The sequence below is a fragment of the Elgaria multicarinata genome, chromosome 2 (genome assembly GCF_023053635.1).
Source record: "Elgaria multicarinata webbii isolate HBS135686 ecotype San Diego chromosome 2, rElgMul1.1.pri, whole genome shotgun sequence".
In the NCBI taxonomy this organism is placed as follows: domain Eukaryota; kingdom Metazoa; phylum Chordata; class Lepidosauria; order Squamata; family Anguidae; genus Elgaria; species Elgaria multicarinata.
This window is the reverse complement of record NC_086172.1, coordinates 166111564-166132222: the sequence shown is the minus strand read 5'-3', so window position 1 is coordinate 166132222 and position 20659 is coordinate 166111564. Positions and strand designations below refer to the sequence as shown.

At 40.9% G+C, this 20659-nt stretch overlaps 1 protein-coding gene across 4 annotated transcripts in view; it reads left to right on the top strand.

The window, feature by feature from the left end:
• Positions 1 to 20659, top strand: part of CDC42BPB (CDC42 binding protein kinase beta) — a 127518-nt gene that overhangs the window by 84888 nt on the left and 21971 nt on the right. For 3 of the 4 annotated variants that reach the window (XM_063118079.1, XM_063118078.1, XM_063118081.1), the window contains exons 20-29: positions 386 to 480; positions 559 to 638; positions 7530 to 7625; positions 8060 to 8137; positions 10586 to 10691; positions 14468 to 14604; positions 17250 to 17389; positions 17834 to 17915; positions 19567 to 19783; positions 20560 to 20622. In XM_063118079.1, the coding sequence (XP_062974149.1) occupies positions 386 to 480; positions 559 to 638; positions 7530 to 7625; positions 8060 to 8137; positions 10586 to 10691; positions 14468 to 14604; positions 17250 to 17389; positions 17834 to 17915; positions 19567 to 19783; positions 20560 to 20622 (1094 nt within the window). Of the gene's footprint in view, positions 1 to 385; positions 481 to 558; positions 639 to 7529; positions 7636 to 8059; positions 8138 to 10585; positions 10692 to 14467; positions 14605 to 17249; positions 17390 to 17833; positions 17916 to 19566; positions 19784 to 20559; positions 20623 to 20659 lie in introns of all 4 variants that reach the window. The other variant, XM_063118080.1, reaches the window with a different exon arrangement.

Here is a 20659-nt window from a genome sequence, read left to right as displayed (position 1 = left end):
TAATTAATCTGAAGGCCTGCGTGTCACTGAGACAACTGGAAAGGAAGAATAGAAGTAGAGCCTTGCTGGATCTAGTCTAGCATGCTCTTCCCAAACTGGCCCACCAGATTCCTATCTGGAAGCAAGACATAATTGCAACAGCACCTTCCTCCCACTTGTGTGTCCTGGAGGTGGGTATCAAGAGGGCTACTGCCTCTGATACTGGAAATAAAATATATAGCCGCCATGACTAGTAGCCATTGATAGCTTTATCCTCCATGATAGGTGTGAAGAGCTAAGATTGAAAAGGGTTGGGAAGAACCACTGAAGAAAAAACCGAAGGTATAGAAATGTATTTTGTTCTATGACATTCCAAATGTTTCAAGTTCCCCATTTCACCATTTAGCAAACTAAAGGAATCTGAAGTGAAAAATCGAGAACTCTTGGAAGAAGTTGAAGCTTTAAAGAAGAAGCTAGAGGAAAAATACAGGACGGATGCAGGTAATAATTTACACAACATATAACTTAAAATAGCAGAATTATTATGTGTTTTAGTTAACTATATTTTCCGTTTTCCAGGTCTCAAACTTTCAGACTTCCAAGATTCCATTTTTGAGTACTTCAATACTTCACCTCTTGCGCATGATCTGACCTTCAGAGTGAGTATTAGTGTGTGTGTGTGTGTGTGTGCGCGCGCATGTGGTTACAGACATTTGCCAAATACTACACAGAGACTGGTTTCGGACAACATGATAAGCAATGGTGGGTTAAATAGTCAGTGACGGCGGTTGGTTATTGTGTCATCCGTTGGGACTTTTCACGCCACGGTTGGTTATTCGGCCAAAATAACCAACAGAAATAACCAACACTGTACAGAGTTGATTATTTGAACAATCATTGGTTATCATGTCATGTGTCGGGCACTGTTGACTATTTCATTGTACACTGTTGGCTATTTTCAGTGACTACAGAGTCCCCTACCGCTCTAGTCCTGAACTCACAATGGCTGATGGGATGCCAACGGGAGGACTGAGGGGGGGCAGAGGGGGATGTGACAATCAAACACACCGTGGCCTTAATCAACACCATGGTTGATTAAAATCATGTCCTGTGGGGTGTACCCCCTTGATAATCAACCATGGAGTTGACTATTAACCTACCATTGACTATTGTGTTGTCTGAACACAGTCAGAGAAAATGCACAGTGAATTAGAAGGTAACAAATTCATGTGAAGCATGAGGATTCTTTACATAGCAACCATTGAACTTACTGAGTGCATTTGAAAAACAATCTGTTACTGACTTATTTATTTATTTACTTTATTTTTATATTGCCCAATAGCCGAAGCTCTCTGGGTGGTTCACAACAATTAAGATTACTTGATAGGTAATAGCAGGTCATAAAACAAGGATTCCTGTTCCACAACAATTTGTAAGGTCCTTGAGGCAGGGACTTACCTCTTTTCCTTGTACTGTTACGCACCGTTTTAATTGGTAGCCCAGGGTTGTTGTTGTTGTTGTTTTAAAAAAAGGTCATGGCAGGCAACAAATGGAGAAAAAAAGGGAAGACTGATGATGTTAAACACTCCCTGTTCTGTGGTCCATATTCGTTTCTTTTCTCCCGTTATCAAAATTTCTGTGCTTCTTTAGCCTCTGTTCACTTTCGTTCCCTACGGCTGTTGTCTGTTTGTTTTTAACTTGATCCTTCTAAATCCCCCTCCTAGTATCCTCTGCCAAACCATTTCCTACTAAGGCTAGAGAAAAGGAGAACTCACCTATGCGTGTTCAAATTATTTCCTCCATTTGGAAAGGGACACAAGACAGTGTTAAAGTAATAAAGGAGGGATTAGGGGCAAAGTAAACTGCAAACACACCCCTGAAGCTACACTAACCAAGTAGACAGACAAACCCCAATTGCCAAGTTTTGCTAACAGGAGAAAGAGTTAATCTCTTCAGTTTTTAGGTGACGTGACTGAAGATGAGAAGCTACACATTGGGGGAAAATAGTATTATCCATGCTTGGTAAAGCCATCTACTTAAACTAATGAGTTCTGACTTGTTTCCTTAAACACACTTGAGGATACTGAATGCAAACAAGCTGTGCTCATCAATGTCTTGTGTTTTTGTGTCACTTTGAATATGACACTAAATTTGGAATGGAAATTCACCTGCTGGTTGTAGATAAGGTTAGATAGGCCGTCACATACAAAACAAAGAATGTTAAAAATTGCCCTGTTGGATCAGATCAAGGGGTTCATGTAATCCAGTATTTGCCAGCCAGATGCAAGGAAAGATCACAAGCAGGGCAAGAAATAACAGTCCCGCCCTGTTGTTTGCTGGCCATATTTGCAGCAGTTGCCTATGGAATTGTGGGCCCGAACTTGAGTCTTCAGGAGAATGGTTAGGACATATTGGTATGGTTTTTTTTTTTTTATGTGAGCTGGAATGTGACGCACCTACTCTCTGAATCTCTGATATTTATGAGATTCCAGTTGCAGAGGACTGGACGCTTTGCCAACATGTCACACTTCCCTTAAGGGAAACATCATAAAGTGACGTACGTAATTAGTCATGTCTAGTTAAACACTCTTGATTTCCATTGACATAGAGGCTTGCTCTGTAAAACATGCCGATTGGGCAGGATAAACAAGATATATGCGAGAATAATTTGTGTGAATGTTTATTTCTCTTGATGGATGTGCCTATGCAGCATTTGCACACCGCATTTCTTTCTGACTTCCCGGCTTGCCTTCTTTCCTTTTCAAACTGCTTGCTGGTTGCCAAGGGAAAGACAAATTGGCTGTAGCCTGAATGAATAAAGCAGACGCTTGTGCTGCTTGTTTCTCATAGAATGTGGGTGCTGGTTTATTGCTGTTGCAGAAGGACGCGCTGTACGCTACTCTCCACCCACACTGCAGCTTCTTTGAAAACAAACTGAATGGAAAACAAACAGGAGTTGCTGCCAAGTCTTGGATGTTATCTGCAGCTTAAAGTAAAAAGATCTTTGCTACCTTAGATTTAAAAGCCTTTTATGGTGAGAGTTAAATTTTTAATGAAGATCAAATATCAGTCTTCGTTGCATATAGCTGCAGGAAATGTTTAGTATGTATATTGCAGGCATTCTTTTATTTTTAAGTTCATTGCCTCGTTTGGCCTCACAATCACCCCCAAGACTGGTCAGTATTTTGATATTACAATGGAAAAATGAGACTTGAGTGGTGGTAACTTTCCCCGAGGCCACTTGGGGGTCAGAGCTGTTGTTTTCACTGTTATCTTTTATTGGCTGCATTTAATTTGCAAATATTTTTTAGGTGTATAGTTAGGATTTTTTTTAAAAAAAAATTGTAACACACACAATTTGAGAACATCAGAAGAATTTTGTCTTTTCAGTCTCCAATTGTTGCCAAATTGCTAACCTATCTGGCTAGTTTGCAAATGAACCTTCTGATGGTATGTTGGGGGAAAATAATCATTTTTATCCTCTCCTATCTGTTACAACAAGGACTCAATTTCTTCCTTATCTGCATCTTCTCCGCTAGTCTTTTGGGAAGAAGTAAGTTTATGTTGATCGCTTTCCCTCCCTAATCTGTGATCGATATGTGTAAAATTGCCTTCCTTTTTATAGCTTGTGTTGTTTTTCTAATGATACTGAAGATTAACCAAATAAATAGAACTAGCAATGTATTTTTAAAAGAATCCTGTTGTAAATTGATCGGATAACATGCATATTATACGGCACAAAAACAGAAGTTGATATTCTTTGGACAGGTCTGCATTTCAGGAAGCCAAATTGCTGGTATAGTTTACACTGACAAGAGTCTGCAAGCTTTACTTTCACTCATCTAGCAGCTGTCTGGATTTCTGATGGTCTAAATCCATTCAGCTGTTAAAAAAATGACCTTGTTAATAATGATGTACTCTACAGTTGAATGCTTCTGGATCCAGTCAGGTCTTGCAGCTTGGGAGGCCTTGCAGAGCAGCATCTGTGGTCCACACTAAATTTGTAAGAGCTTTTTCTGAACCCCTATTCCAAGTTTGTTTGCCTTCAGAGATGAGGGTGGGTTTTTCCCTGTGGAGGCACCACTCTCTATAGAAATCTTTGCTGAGTGCCATCTTAAAACCGGACTGTCTGTTGTTTTTTAATGGATTTGACAATTTCATTTGATTTGAATTCTCTTGTTTTTATTGGTTAAGAGCTGCTTTGGGGGCTGATGAGTGGAAAGGCAAAATAAAAAGTTCCACCCTTAAAGGCAGCCTACAAACCATTTTAACTAAAAAAAATAAATTTGAAAAAGTTATGAATAATACATTTTACAGTGACTTTAACTTGTGCAGGAGGAAGGAGAAAAATATGGTGAGAGTAAGCTAGCAAGCTTTTGTAAACGCACATTTATCTAGAGCAAATTTGGCTCTGCATTTTGTGTGTGTGTTCTGTTGAAGTGAATTCTCACGAAGTAAAGTGCTTGAACACCAGCTTTACCCCATGGGGTTTACGTAACGTGATGCAAAGTTAAATAGCATCAATCTTGTCAAGCTGAATTTGGTGTTTGTAATTCAATTGTGATGTCCTGAGAATATAATAAAATAGTGCTGTAGTTTTCCCCTCCAGTCTGCTTCTGTTTTAACATGCTAACTGTAACTGCAACCACCTTCTGCTGTTTTGGTTTGGTTTTTCACAGTAGTGAGTACATGGTCATATCAATAAATGATCTGCAATTATCTCCATTTTTTTAGCTACAAATACCCGGACTTGTAAACTTCAGATTAGTCAGCTATGGCTGCAATCCTAAGCATGCTTTCCTGTGAATTTTATTTATTGTATTTATATCCCGCCCTTTTCCCTCCAAGGAACTCAAGGCGGCATACATAATTCTCCTCCTCTCCATTTTATCCTTACAACAGTAACCCTGTGAAGTAGTTTGGGCTGAGAGTCTGTGATTGGCCCAGAGTCACCCAGTGAGCTTCCATGGCTAAGTGGGGACTAGAACGCGCATCTCCAGACTCCAGGTCCAACACTTTAACCACTACACCACACTAGCTCTCCACTGAATAAGCTCCACTGAACACTGTGGAGCATCCTTCCAAGTAAATACACATAACTGTTATGTGATGTGCTCTCTTTAGACCCATGTACAAACCCACACATGTTCCAACAAGACCCACACACCCGCTTATAAGGAATCTTTAGACTTTGGCAAATAGAGCATCTACAGCTAAGAAGGTGATTCCCACCCAGAGGTCTACACTCAGATACTGTTGAAGAGGATAACACCGCACAAAGCCATGTTTACTGGGGTCTACAGAGATTCAAAAACGCAAGCTAGTTTGGGGGGAATTGGCTGAGCAAATGGATTTGTTAATAATTAACACCAGTCGGGGATGTTCCAGCCTTCACCGAGTTATGCCTTGATGGGGAAATTAGTTGTATTCTTGGCAAAGCTGAGCTCCAGGCCTAAAAGTAGTTATCAAGATTGTGGGAAGGAGTCTTCCCAAGGCTTGTAGCATTCACACAAATTCTACCTGTAGGAAAGGTGCATTGGGCATCCACAAAGAAGAGGGCCTTTTCGAAGTTGGCAGCACCCACCCACCCAGTCTCTGGAATGCCCATCCCAAGGGAGGTACAACTGGCACTGATATTATAAGCTTTTCTGCACCAAGTGAAAAAGATTTTGTTTGCCCAGTCATATTGAATTTATTGTATCATTTTTAGCTGGTTGAATATTTTTTATCACCTCTCAATTTTTTGATGCGATTTCTTTTGTTTTAATTTTTTATTATTGATAATTGGGATTATTATATACGCTGCCCTGAAATAAATTTCCTTTTAGATGAAGGTGTGGTTTATAAATCTTAAATAACTATGGTTTCGCCTGATAACTCAATGGACAAACTACAGTTATAACCAGTACTTCATCTCTAGAGGCTGTGGTTCCTTGAAGATGGGTATAAACTGAGTGCTAATAGGATGAAAAACAAAAGCAGCCCTAAAATGTGGTTTGCCTGATCTAGCTGTTGGTAGCTGAAACCATAATTTGGCATGATGCCTGAATTGATGCAATAAAACATTGTCAGAAGAAAATGTTTGAAAAAGATCCAATTGTAATTTTGACAAAGCCTTTTCCTTGCAGGATGAACAGTGAAGTTCATTCTTGCTCTTTCAGTTGTAAAGTATATGAAAAGTGCCATATGCTTTTGTCGAGCAATTTACATCCTTGACTTAGCTACGTAGTATCAGAGACCCAAGCTGTTTGTACTAGTTATATTGAATCTTTGTTATAAAATGAACAGCAAAATGGACGCTATATGTACTTATATATCTACTTTCTAAGACTTTCTTTCTCTAACTGCATATTCCCAGCCCAGTTCTGTGTGTGTAATATTTCAGAACACCAAAGTATGTAAACCTCATTTTGTTAACAATATTCACATTTTTCTAAAGATTTGTTTTCCGATGCCAAAAAAGGCACCCTAATATCCCTTAACTCTGTGTGTGCTAATGCCCATATTTTGCTATTTATAATTTGAATCAAAACTCAAGTATCTGTTATTTCACAAAGGTAGTGGCTGCATTCGGACAACACAGTAGTCAATGGTGGGTTAATAGTCAATGCCAAAGTTGATTATCAAGGGAGTACTCCCCACACAGCATGATTATAATCAACTGTGGTGTGGATTAAGGCCAGCATCAAGTTGGCTATTAGTCAACAGGGTGTTTGATTAACACATCCCCCTCCCACTGGTATCCCATCAGCCATTGCGAGTTCTCCCAGCTGAACTAGAGTGGCAGCTGCTGCTTTGGTCACTCTTGCCAGGGGACTCTGTAGTCGCCGAAAATAACCAGCTGTGTGCGACCAAATAGTCAACAGTGGTAGCATGACATGCTAACCAATGGTTGCTCAAATAATCAACTCTGCACAGCGTTGCTTATTTCAGCCAAATAACCAACCGTGGTGTGAAAAAGTCGTGATAGATGACGCAATAACCCACCATGGACTATTTAACCCCCATTGACTATTCAACCCACCATTGGTTATCGTGTTGTCTGAACCCAGTCACTGAGTAGTGATGTGTGTGAGTGAAGTTAAGTGAATTACCTAACAGAGTTCTAAGGAATTTCAAAAAGCAAATTATGTAATTGCCCCCACACCACCATTTTATTTCTTAAGGAAACACACAGATGCCAAGCAGGTCTGGCTTCTTTCGTCTGTGCCTGCAATCAGTTTGAAATAACCTTCATAGAGTCTTTGGAAGCCAAGCATCAAGGACCTCACCTTAATCTCAGAAAGAAGTGACACTTCAGCATTTTGGGGTTTTCAGCCGCCGCCAGGTCCATTTGTACAATTTAGCTGTTGCTTTGAAAGGATTGCTTTTAGAGCATCGGTGTTAACTAGCTCAGCGTTGCCTGGTGCAGACGTGTGTTCTTTCCATCTTCTGAGCAGACAGACAGTTTTGCCTCAGTTGACCTTGCTGTTGCGCTACTATTTGAGTACTGTCATTGGAAGCTAACTTGCTTACGGTCTTTCCCCCCCCCCACCCACCCCGTTCTGCAGACAAATTCTGTCAGTGAGCAGGAGGCACCAGGTCCCAAGGCAGAGGTCTCGCCATCGACGTCTGTTGTGAGCACAGAGCAGCAGCAACAACAAGAAGTAAGCAGCTGTTGTTCTTTTACTACTCAGACTAAACCGCTTTGGGGAGCCCTTATAAATGTACGTTATAGTCATCAGTCCACAAGAAAATGCTTTCTCTCTTCACAGCATGTTCCTTTCTACGCTCATGCCGGTGTTTCAGTGTACATGCTTTGTGAACCCCATTTGATGTGCTCCCTTTCCCTGGCTCCCAGCGTACCATTGAGCTCTGCTTTCTTACTTGTCCACCTTCTGCTGCTTGCTAAAGTGCAGGCTTTCCTATGAGTCTTTCTGGTCTGCAAACCTAGTCTAGTAAATCAGGAACGACACTGCCATTTGCAATATCGGCTCTTACTAACCTTGAAAAAGATACTCAAACCCTTATTGCCTGAGCAAATGTACATGGGATTCTAGAGGCCTTCAATCTTGCTCAACTGTAGTTTTTTGCAATTCAGGAACCAATTCGGCTTCAGAGGACGCTTGCTGCTCCCTCCCCCACCATTCAATCCATTCAGTCCATAGCTGTACCAAAGGTATGGGGGCCGTGATGATTTGTCTTGCTTAAAACTGTGGGAGGGGAAGGGGTGTAAAAAAAGATTGTGGCTTCATACATGATCCATCGGTGTGTTTAGTCATGTCTGTATGTGTGTGTGTGTGTGTGTGTGTGTGCTTGGTCATGTGTGAGTTTGCCCGTTGATTGATTAGGATTATTTTTGCTGCACAATTTGTTACCTACCAAGCCAAAAAAATGTGGTGATGGCCGCCAATTTGGATGGCTTTAAAAGAGGGTCGGATAAATTCCTGGACGAGAAGGCTGTCGATGACTAATAGTCCTGATGGCTAAGTGCAACCTCCAGTATCAGCGGCAGTAAGCCTATATACACCAGTTGCTGAGGAACATGGGTGGGAGGGTGCTGTTGCACTATGTCCTGCTTGTGGTTCCCTGGCTGATGGCTGGTTGGCCACTGTGTGAACAGAGTGCTGGAGTAGATGGAGCCTTGGTCTGATCCAGCAGGGCTTTTCTTATGTTCTTCTATGGCAGCCAAAAAAGGGCTTTACCAACCCTCCAGTTTCTGCTGTTTGCCTCAGACTATAAAAATGGGTGTGAGGGGAAACACGCTTGTGAGCTATGTTTAGCCTGATGGACCACAAATTGTGCAGACCTACATGTGTTGTTCATTGCTTTAATTTTGTTGGTGTGTCAGAATTGATTTGATTTCAGGTTACAATTGTGGCCTGTTTAGGTGACATGTATTTTAAAAAGTCATGAGGGACAGAATGATTTTATGCTGGGCTTTAAAGACAGACAGATTGATCACTTGCAATAAAAAAAAACCTAAAACATAATGCAGCCAATTTCAACGCAATGTAAAAACCAGGAGCAGAATGAAATAACCAGAGAATAATCAAAGGAGAGACACATTTTCTTCCAAATGAAACCCAAAACTTAGTGACATAAAAAATTCATCAAAGCTCACCCAAAGCAGAAAACCTCCCTAAAGCAGCATCCTGTTCTATGTGGACTTTAAATATCAGAGGTAGGGAAAATATTTACTAGTTGCATTTTATTTGTGCAATCAAATTCTTAATAACAGGTACAGCCTGGCACAACACTGCAGTAGTCCCAACACTGCAGGCACAAAGCAGTGATACTATTGCAGCTTGTGTCACTTCCCCTTCTGAAAACTTTCCTTGTACACTTCTCCTGTACTGTGTGGATGCATTTTCTGTAGTGCCAGCTCAGCCAATGTCCCCCCCCCGTCCTATTTATTTATTTATTTATTACATTTGTATACCGCCCAATAGCCGAAGCTCTCTGAGCGGTTCACAAAAATTAAAACCATGAAGAGCATAATAAAACAACCAACAGTCTAAAAACACAAATACAAAATACAATATAAAAAGCACAACCAGCATAAAACCACACAGCAGAAATTGATATAGGTTAAAATACGGAATTAAAATAGCAGTTTAAATTTAAGTTAAATTAGGTGTTAAAATACTGAGAAAATAAAAAGGTCTTCAGCTTGCAATGGAAGGAGTACTGTGCATGCGCCAGGCGAACCTCTTTGGGGAGCTTGTTCCACAGCCGGGGTGCCACAGCAGAGAAAGCCCTCCTCCTAGTAGCCACCTGCCTCACTTCCTTTGGCAGTGGCTCACGGAGAAGGACCCCTGTGGATGATCTTAAGGTCCGGGCAGGTACATATGGGAGGAGGCGTTGCTTCAAATAACCTGGCCCCAAGCTGTTTAGTACTTTGAATGTTAGTACCAGCACTTTGAATCGGGCCCGGACCTGGACTGCAGCCAGTGACGTTATAAAAGGACTGGCGTGGTGTGGTCTCACTGGCCAGTCCCTGTTAATAAACGGGCTGCCCTGTTTTGTACCAGCTGAAGTTTCCGGACTGTTTTAAAGGCAGTAATCCAAACGAGAGGTTATCAGAGCATGGATAACTGTAACTAGGCTAGTATAAGTGGCAAGTTCTTCTCCTAGTGAAGAGACAAGGGAGCCCCTGTGCCTGTGTTAAGAACTTTGAGTTGTACCATCGGCTGTGTGCAGCAGAGTTTAGGATCTGAAAATAATGTCATTTTAAAACAAAGTATTTCTAAGCTCTACTTCCGAGAAGCACTTTGGTATCAAGGCAGAATCTAAATATATTGGATAAAATCCAACATGTCCTACTTAGAGTAGACCTATTGCAATGAATGAGGCTTAAATTAGTCATGACTAATCTAAGTTTCATTCAGTGGGTCTACTCTAAGTAGGACTTTCTTTTTATTTAACTCAGTGTGTGCACAGTCCGCTAGGAAATGGCTCCTGTATAAGTCCCATTGCAAGTAAATAAGGGCTGCATCAGGAGCACTTCCAGTCCAGCAAATCAAGGTCTATTGAATTGGGAACTAATTCAATCCTGTGTTTCTAATCCTATGTGTCGATTTTTCAATGAACTTTCAACCTGATTTATCCTGAATTTATATTTCAGCCTAAAGCTCATCAACTCAGTATCAAATCCTTTTCAAGTCCTACTCAGTGCAGCCATTGCACTTCCCTCATGGTTGGATTGATTAGACAGGGCTATGCTTGCGATGGTAAGTTGGTTTAACTCTCCTAAACACTCAGCAATTTAACAGCATAAGTCTACATCTTTATTGCAGCAAAGCAGGTATTAGAAAGGAAAACATACATTTGAACTCTATGCATGTGAGCTTCGTATACACAAGCATCTGTCCCTGTCAGTACTTTCAAGCGAGGGCAGGAATATAGTTCTCTAATGCATGGATTTAGATTTTAAATGACTCTTTTCATAGCCTAGGTCGTCAGTGAGAAGTGGTGTCAACCAACACAGTTCATGAAATTAAACTGTGACATTAGGTTTCTTTTATGTTGTACGCTGCTGATATGCTGGAAGGGTGCTCTAAAAATACGTTGAATGATAAAGAAGAAGAAAAATAAACTGTTCATCCAGGCGTCTTGTACATGAGCTTCCTGATGCCATAGGACAGGGGTGGGAGACTGTGGGACGTCTGAAGCCATTTTCATCTCTTGGACCCACTCCCCATGGCGGGCTGCACCATTCAGTTTTTTTAAAAAAAAAAAATATCGATGGTAGGCTGCTGAAATTGGGCAACAAACCAGTTCGAGGTGCTCAGTAGTGCTGAAAGTGTTAAATTTGGCTTGTTTGCAAGCTAAATTTTAGCATTCCACAGCTGCTACAGAGGGCCATTTTGTTTGTAAAAAACCCAAAACTTTTTAATTCGGTGGGATGTTGCCCATTTGTGCTGACTAATGCTAACAGATCCATTGGTATCTTAAGGCGATGGTTTCCCAACTGTGTGGTCCAAGAGGTGCTGAAGCATGTCATCAAAATTTAAACTGGTATAGTTCAAAATCCCTAAAATTCTGAAAACGCAAATTACCTTATGAAATGTTTTTATAGATTCAGTGATGTATACTTTACAAACGTGTGCTTTCACAGTCATAGTGACAAATCAACAATTACAATATCCGAAGTGCAAAATCAAAGTTCCAATTGCACTAACAAATCAAGCACTAACAAATCAAGATGGTAATTCCGGATTACACTTTCCATTAGGAAGATTGGAAATGGAAGGTATAATCCGGAATTACTGTCTTTGTTAGTGCTTGATTTGTTAGTGCAATTGGAACTTTGATTTTGTACTTCGGATATTGTAATTGTTGATTTGTCACCATGACTGTTTGTGAAAGCACACATTTGCAAAGTATACATCGTTGAATCTATTCACAAGATAATTTGCGTTTTTAGAATTTTAGGGATTTTGAACTGTACTCCATAGGTCCTTAGCTATACCTGCTTATCGCGAAGGCCACTCTTTTCTTCTTTCTTGTTTGTACCTCTATCAAAAATTAAACTGCCATCTTGGGTGCATCCACCATTCGCTGGCCATTGAAAGAGGGACGCTCCCTGCTGCCATGATGCTTCCTCCTTTATGGCCTCCAATATCATCTGTATGCCGATGATACACAATTATATCTTTCTTCTCCGGATCTTTCTCCTGATGTTCACGATCGTATCTCGGCATGTCTTTCAGATATCTCAGCTTGGTTGCTTCATCGTCGTTTGAAACTTAATATGGCAAAGACTGAATTGCTTGTTTTTCCTCCTAAACCTTCTCCTCATCTCTCATTCTGTCTTACTGTCAATGATGTTACGCTTACTCCAGTCCAGGAAGCTCGTAGTCTTGGCTTTATATTTGATTCCTCGCTCTCCTTTATTCCTCATATTGAGGCAGTAGCTAAATCCTGTCGTTTTTTCCTGTATAATATTGCCAGGATTCGATCATTTTTGTCTGTCTCTTCTGCCAAGACTCTTGTCCATGCATTGGTTATTTCTCGGCTGGACTACTGCAACCTTCTTCTCACTGGCCTTCCTTCTTCTCACATCAGTCCGTTGGTTTCTGTTCACCACTCTGCTGCTAAGATCATCTTCTTGGTTCGCCGCTCTGACCATGTAACTCCACTTCTGAAATCTCTTCATTGACTTCCAATTCACTTCAGAATCCAATATAAACTTCTCCTGTTGACCTACAAAGCTTTTCACTATCTAGCTCCTTCCTATCTCTCCTCTCTCATCTCACACTATTGCCCCACTCGTGCTCTTCGCTCCTCTGATGCCATGTTTCTCGCCTGCCCAAGGGTCTCTACTTCCCTTGCTCGGCTTCGTCCATTTTCTTCTGCTGCCCCTTATGCCTGGAACACTCTTCCAGAACATTTGAGAACTACAAGTTCAACCGCAGCTTTTAAAGCTCAGCTAAAAACTTTTCTTTTTCCTAAAGCTTTTAAAACTTGATTTTGTTCTGACTTTATACTGTTAGTTTTACCCTACCCAGTGCCTGTTTACCCTACCCTGTGCCTGTTTGCATTCTCTTCCCCTCCTTATTGTTTTATTATGATTTTATTAGAATGTAAGCCTATGCGGCAGGGTCTTGCTATTTACTGTTTTACTCTGTACAGCACCATGTACATTGATGGTGCTATATAAATAAATAATAATAATAATAATAATAATAATAATAATAATAATTTTTCTGGGCTTCCTTGATGTGGCCATTGCTACAGCTGGCAGTTATGAAAAAGTCTCAGAAGTATCACCATTGCCTAGAAAGCAGTCTGACCCCTAAGCTCTGGGAAAATCTGACCCCTGAGCTTGCCCTGACTTGCTCTGAGGACAGTAGCAATATTATCTGGGCTCTTCCACAGTTGCAAAGACGATGGCTGCCTATTTTGTTAGGCGCTAATTGAGAACACACGTATTTACGTTTTTGAGTGTAAAAGTGGGTGTGCCTTCACTTCAGTCCCCCTGCCCCAAAAGGCATTAATAACCCTTTATCATTGCAACAGGTTCTTTTGCATTGTAAGTTACTGTTAGACCCAAATAGTTACATCTAAACAGGAGTCCACAAATTCACATATCACTCCCTCTCCCTCTAGTAAGAATGAAACGTAGTCCAGCTTGGAGCTGCAGAGGTAGACAGGGGTCAATTATGCAGTCATGCTTGGCTTCAGAGGCCTGCAAAATTGAACATAATGCTGGTGGTGGGAGGCATCGCTGCAGTTGTACTGGCCTCTAAAACTGAGTACGGTGGTCAGACCACACAACACTTCTAGTCCCTTGGGGGCGAGGGAAAAGTTAGTGGCAAGCACAAATTTCAGCTGGCTACCAAGGCAAGCCAAAATATATGGTCTCTAGTTTTTAAACCCTTTCTTAAGCATTTCAGAAGCAAACAAACATTGATCTTTAAAAACCATCTAAGTTTTATTCAATCTCATTTGAGCTGATACGAACACACATTTAAATCTTTGTAGTATTCCGTCCTCCTAGATGGGTTCTCAAATTTTCTCCTAGATGGGTTCAAAATGGCACCAAGTAACAGCTGTTGAGAACACTTAAGTATATGGAAACGCAGGGACCATAGAAGGCATTTAAAAATAGCATACTTTTTAAAACCAACGAAGAGTCTTGCAACCCCTTAAAAACAAAGCAAATATATCATGAGATAAACTTCTGTTGAAGTGGGCCCTGGCTAACATAGGTTCATGTGCTTATCTATTTGTTAGTCTCTAAAATGCTACAAGATTCTCTGCTGTGTTTGTTAGTAGAGATGGATGGATCTTCTCTCCTTGGTTTTGACAGCATAATATTAGAAGCGATGAAGTTTCTCATGGTTGACCAATATTTGCCATAACTATAGACAGGAGAAGCAAAGTGCACTTGCGTAATGCCGTGTTCCTATGTATTCCCAGTTCTGCCAGCCGTTGCTCACTGATCTATGACTTTATTGTGTAATAACAAAGAGCTTTGACAAGTTCACTTTTTCTTCCATAGTGTGTTCATTTGCATGCCATGTTTCCTGCAAGGACAGCAGCCCACAAGTCTGCCCTATACCTCCAGAGCAAGCCAAGAGGCCCCTGGGAGTAGATGTTCAAAGAGGCATAGGAACAGCCTACAAAGGCTATGTTAAGGTAAGAATTCGATGTCCTTGTGGGGTGGGCCAGGGATTGTGATCTTATCAGTAGTGCTTTTAAGGTTAGGCAGGATTGGATTGTTAACCCCAAATCCAGTATTTTTATTTATAGAGATCATTAGGTACACAGACATTTGAAACTATATAATCATGCAATAAATCATATATCAGGTGCAAAGGTTTCTTCGCTGCACTTGTTTCATGCACTTTGTGACAAATACAGAATGTTTTTTCTCTTACCTGTTTTTTTTTTTAAAAAAGAAGCCCCTCTTTTCAGTTTCTACACCTCACCTCAACAGATTACAGATTTTAAAAAGCATTGGGTTTAGTTAAACCATCTGTTCCCTATGAATGAACATGTTCATAGTTTGGGCGGGCTCCTAGATCCAATTTTGTCACTAAAGGCCCTGGTTGATCTCAGTCGCTTGGCGTGCCCACTGCCAACCCCAACTGGTATAACAATGACGCCCGTTCCAGGGGTAGTGATAGCCTAGCCACTGTTGGTTTTGCACTGTTAATATTGAGAGCCAGCATGGTGTAGTGGTTAGAGTGTTGGACTGGGAGTTGGGAGATCCAGGTTCTAGTCCCCACTTGGCCATGGTAGCTCACTGGGTGACTTTGGGCCAGTCATGGACTTTCAACCCAATGTATCTCACAGGGTTGTTGTTGAGAGGATAAAAATGGAGAGGCAGAGGATTATGTATGCCACCTTGGGTTCCCGAAGGAAGAAAAAAGTGGGATATAAATGTAATAAATAAATAAATAAAAGTTAGACTACTTTAATGCACTCTATGTGGGTCTGCCTTTGTGTCTAGTTTGCGGGTTGCAGCTAGTGTAGAATGCATCAGCCAGGTTGCTCAGTGGGGCACCCAGCTATGTACACATTACACCTGTGTTAAAAAAAGCTTCACTAGCTGCCTATTAGCTACCAAGACATGTTCAAGGTTCTGTTGTTAACCTACAAAGCCCTAAACATCTCAGGACCAGGGTACCTAGCAGACCGCTTTCCCCAGCATACACCCAGTTGACAGTTAAGTAGGAAAAAGATGCAACAGCATTTCAGAAATAAATGCTAAAGAGGGAACAGGTAGGCCAATCCACTAAGGGATGGGCTTTGTAGTATCTCTTACATGGTTATTGCTTTAAATTATTTTCTGTATGTGTGGATATATGGAGTAAGCAAGAAGTGAAACATGAAAAAGTAATAGCCTTTTTTTTTTGGTACTGCATGAAATGCGTTTAGCTGAAAACACAAATTTCGTGCAGAAGCTAACGTGAAAAAAGAGCAAGAAAATAGAATTGCTTCCTTTCTCTCATTTAGTGTACTGCTTCCTGACAGCTGCAGTAGCTGGAAGACACTTGATTATCTAGGTATATTATAAAAACCTTTTCCTCACAGTGTGAGGCTTGGTTTGTACCGTACTAGCATCAGACATGCAAGAAGGGGCAAACTGCCGAAGAGGATCTTCCTTAGCCCCGCGCGCACACACACACACACACCGTTCCATCTTCCCAAATTGTGATAAAGCCCCGAGGCTTTGTTTACGATTCATAGTAATCCCCTTTGTGCTAATCCTTATACTGGTGAGCATGGCAGGTGGTTTGATATGGAGTACTGGAAACTGGCAGCTGAAATGCGACTGACTGCAAACCGGGAGAGAATTCTGTGAAAGATGAAATGGGTTCTGTCACGTCCCCCTTTTAATACTTTCCAGTTGCTAGACTGAAGCATACACATCCTGAAGTTAATTTAAAAAGGGGGGGGTTGGATGTAAATTGTGGTCTGAGTGCAGTCCCACATATAGGTTTTGCGCCAGTGTAATTTCAGATCATTTTGAAGCTAGGCTGGCATTTTGGAGGTTGTTCTGCTTCCATCGTTGGTGTGCGCACTCAAAGGGGCATGGCTCTATGTGCACTAGGAGGTTTTTTTTCTTCTTTCTCTCTTTCAACAAGGTACTTATTTTCCCCCAGACGTAGTAGCACTCCCATGCTTGGTATTAATGTGACTACAATGACCCTGTGCAGACAACATGCTAAGCCATGATGGTTAAGCACCTTGAGCTAAATATTATGGCTTAGCATGTTGTGTGAACCATTCATAGCCATGGTGGCTACATAACTATGGTTTAAACACGCTCATTAAATATTTTCTGCAAAAGAGTTAGAAGCCTAATCATGGCTTAGTGTGTTGTCCAAACAGGCCCAATGGCTGCATTAGGATGTAACGCTAAACCATGGTTTCACAGTGTGTGCACGGGCTGGAACAAGCCCAAGCAAAGCTTTGGGCCTTTCTCCCCTGCAGCCAGAATAAGGACAGCATTTGGTTTTTCCTTGCTACACTTACGGAGGCAGGCAAAAGCCTTCTTGTTCCGGCAGGCCTTTGGGAATAGTCTGGACCTTTGTTAATGCGCAGAATTTCTTTTATTTGTCATATGATTTTTAATCTTTTAAATGTTTTAATTCTATAGATGATTTAACTGTATTTTAACTTTTTTATGCTTATTTTTATACGTCTTAATTGTATACGTTTTAATTTTGTAAAGCCACCTTGAGTTCCAGTATTGGGGAAATGGCAGAATATAAATTGATGATGATGATGATGATGATGATGATGATGATGATGATGATGATACCTGTTAACAGGTTCCAAAGCCAACAGGAGTTAAGAAAGGGTGGCAGCGGGCCTATGCAGTTGTCTGTGACTGTAAACTCTTCCTCTATGATGTGCCTGAAGGAAAATCCACTCAGCCAGGAGTTGTTGCAAGTCAAGTCCTAGATCTCAGGTTTGTGTTGGCCTGGCCATGGCAGTAATACATCACAATTTTTCCTTTGCTTTAGTTGTGTCAGAGGGAAAACGAGCATAAATGTGTCATGCTGATCAGAAAAATAAAAATGGCGCACACAGGCTTTGTTTACATTGTTATGCATTATGTCAAAACATAGAGGCCATTTTTGTATGCAGTACAAGAGGAGAGTGAGCTTTGCGCTCTCCCACGCTCTCATTTTGTCCTTCCTTTTCCTGGCCTGCTTTCTCTGATACAAAGCAATAATGCTATATCAAGCTTACGTGTACCCAAGATCTCCCTGAATTAATGAAACCACAATTGCCCCAAGTCATGTCTTAGCTTCCTTCCTAAGGAAAGGAGGTTGAGAATGTTTGATCTGGCTGTATTTTCAAATAGATTAGTCCAAGTTCAGTTGACTTGTATTATTTGGTTTCTTACTAGAGATGAAGATTTTTGTGTGAGCTCAGTCCTAGCATCGGATGTTATACATGCAACTCGCAAAGATGTCCCTTGCATATTCAGGGTAAGACTATTGGATCAGTTTGTGCACATGTAGTTCATGTTTTACTTAGCTCTAACTTCTTATGCTCATGCCTCACTTCTATAAATGACGGTTGAATAATTGTATCGCCTGGGCTAAATCTCAGTTTCAAATATCACATTTATGGAATGGACCGGCGTAGGTCAAGGGAAGCTGTTTAAAGTTTAATAAAGGGTGCTTGACATTCACTTCAACTGCTCTGTGAAGGGTGGGTTGTGTGTTTACAATTTGCCTTTTTATCATTCGCAGTTTGTGCTGTCATATATTCATTTACACAAATTTATAGTATTCTCACTTTATAGAAAGCGGGAAACAATATATTCAGTTAGTTTACACAACTCTATTACATGTGCATTTCATATGATTATACTTTGCAGGGTTTATCATTTTGCCCAGTGCAAGTAGTAGGCAAAATGATACCTGGCTGCATACTGTTTAAGCTTGCCGTGGCCCAATCCAGAAACAATTGTATCTATCCTCTGCTCTGTTGCAAAGATACTGCCTTGTCAAATGAATCAGCAGGGTGCAATGTCTAGTAGCAGATAGCCCATACAATCCAGCTCTTTGCTACTAGGATCCTTTGCTTTTGACAGCTGACAGACTTTACAAGAACCAAAATACTCATTTAACAAACCCAGAGAACAATTACATTACCAAAGCTCCTCAGGATGAGCTATCTCACCCCAGGGTAGCTTGGTCATCAATATCAGTCTGCCAACCGGTAAGGATTTTTCCACATGTCACATGAAAATATGTAGTATGCAGTAAATAGCAACAAAATGCTATACTTGCTCTAGACTGAGTAGTGCTGAGCTTCTTGCAATACCCCATGCCAGTAAAATAACATCCTCCTTTTCTAGCAGTTTTCCACAGCCCATTACAAAAAGGTGCAGAACTGTTTGTAAGAAGACAGGTAACAGGGGAAGAGGGAGCCTATCATGGCTGGCTTGGCAACAGCTAGCTCTGCCTTGCCGCATTTCAGTCATGGATCCCTATCCAAATGCCCGTCCCTTTGATCCACGTTAGGAAATGTTTAAGTACAAGAATGAGGCCAAACATTAAACAGAGACCCTGTTCAGACGACACGCTAAGCCACAGTGGTTAAGCGTCTTGAGCTAAACAATGGCCTCATTCAGACAACACGCTAAACTATGCTGCTTAACCACAAAATGGTTAACGGAATGCAATGCATTCCGTTAACCATTTTGTGGTTAAGCAGCATGGTTTAGCATGTTGTCTGAACCAGGCCATTATGGCTTAGTGTGTTGTGCGAACCATGACTTAGCATGTCGTGCAAACTATTCCTAACCATGGTGGCTATATAACCACGGTTTAAACACACTCACTAACCATTTGCTAATAACCATGGCTTTGTGCGTTGTCTGAACAGGTCCAGATATAGCCTGAAATAATGGCCAAGTCATTGTACTAAGGAAAATGTCAGGATGCATAGGTGGTATCATGACAATGGATTTTACACATAAAACTTGGAACATGCAGGAACTGCTCCTTTTAAAGTTGTCACCTTTAACAAACCATTGCATGTGACATATTTGCCTGTAGCTTTAGCCAGGAGGGAGAGGGAACAAAATTTCATTTGACTATTTTCATTTTGTTTCCTCTTGCTGTCAAGGTGACGGCTTCTCTCTTAGGCTCACCTTCAAAGACCTGCTCTCTGCTGATCCTAACAGAAAACGAGAACGAAAAACGAAAGTGGGTTGGAATCCTAGAAGGGCTGCAATCTATTCTGCACAAAAATAAGCTCAAAAACCAAGTTGTACATATTCCACAGGAAGCCTATGACAGTACACTGCCTCTCATTAAAACCAGCTTAGCTGCTGCTATTATAGGTATGTCAACTTATAACAACATGTTTCATCGTGGGCTGGGCTGTTACAGCTGCAAATGGAACTAATGCATCGCCGTTCTTAAATATATTATTCCTCATCTGCATCTCTGCCCAGAAAAAGCCTAGTAGTGTGAAATACACTAATTGATTTTTAAAAGCTAATTATGATTAACTCTACTTGCAGTAGGCATCTGCAGTGCTTGAATGAATTTTCTTATTTCTATGCTCATTGCTTTCTAGCTTAAGGAAAAATAGCTCATACGCTAACAAAGCCTTAAAATATAATTGTGAAGATTTTCCCTACAGTCCTTCTCATTTGGGGAGATAATTTATTTTCGTATTTATATCCTGCCTCATGCACAAAGCCCTAAGGGCAGCTTCCAAAATTATCACAATAACACCACATAAAAACAATTTTAATGTAACAAATAAATATTAAGAGCAGTTTTAAAAAATCCACACAGCATATAGATGCAGCAATATAAATTTCCGGGCTTGTTAAAATAACAATCCCTGAATGCTTGCTGGAATAGAAATGTCTTCAGTCGTTTCAGAAAGTGAGGATGGTATTCGCCTGGTGGGCTTCTCTATGGATGAAGTTCTGAAGCGAGGGCACTACTGTGCTGAAAAAGGCCACCTGGAATTGTTGTTATGTGCAAATTGGGTCCCTCAATCTTACTTTCATCATCAAATTGACATTTTCCATTCAAACAATAGAAGCTCATCGTTAGCAACATGCTTATATTAATAGTCTTTTTCTCTTCTCACTGTTATTAGATCGGGATAGAATAGCAATTGGTTCCGAAGAAGGACTCTACATCGTAGAGGTGACCCGTGATGGTAAGTTCTTGTAACATTTAGCAGTTGTACATTGAGG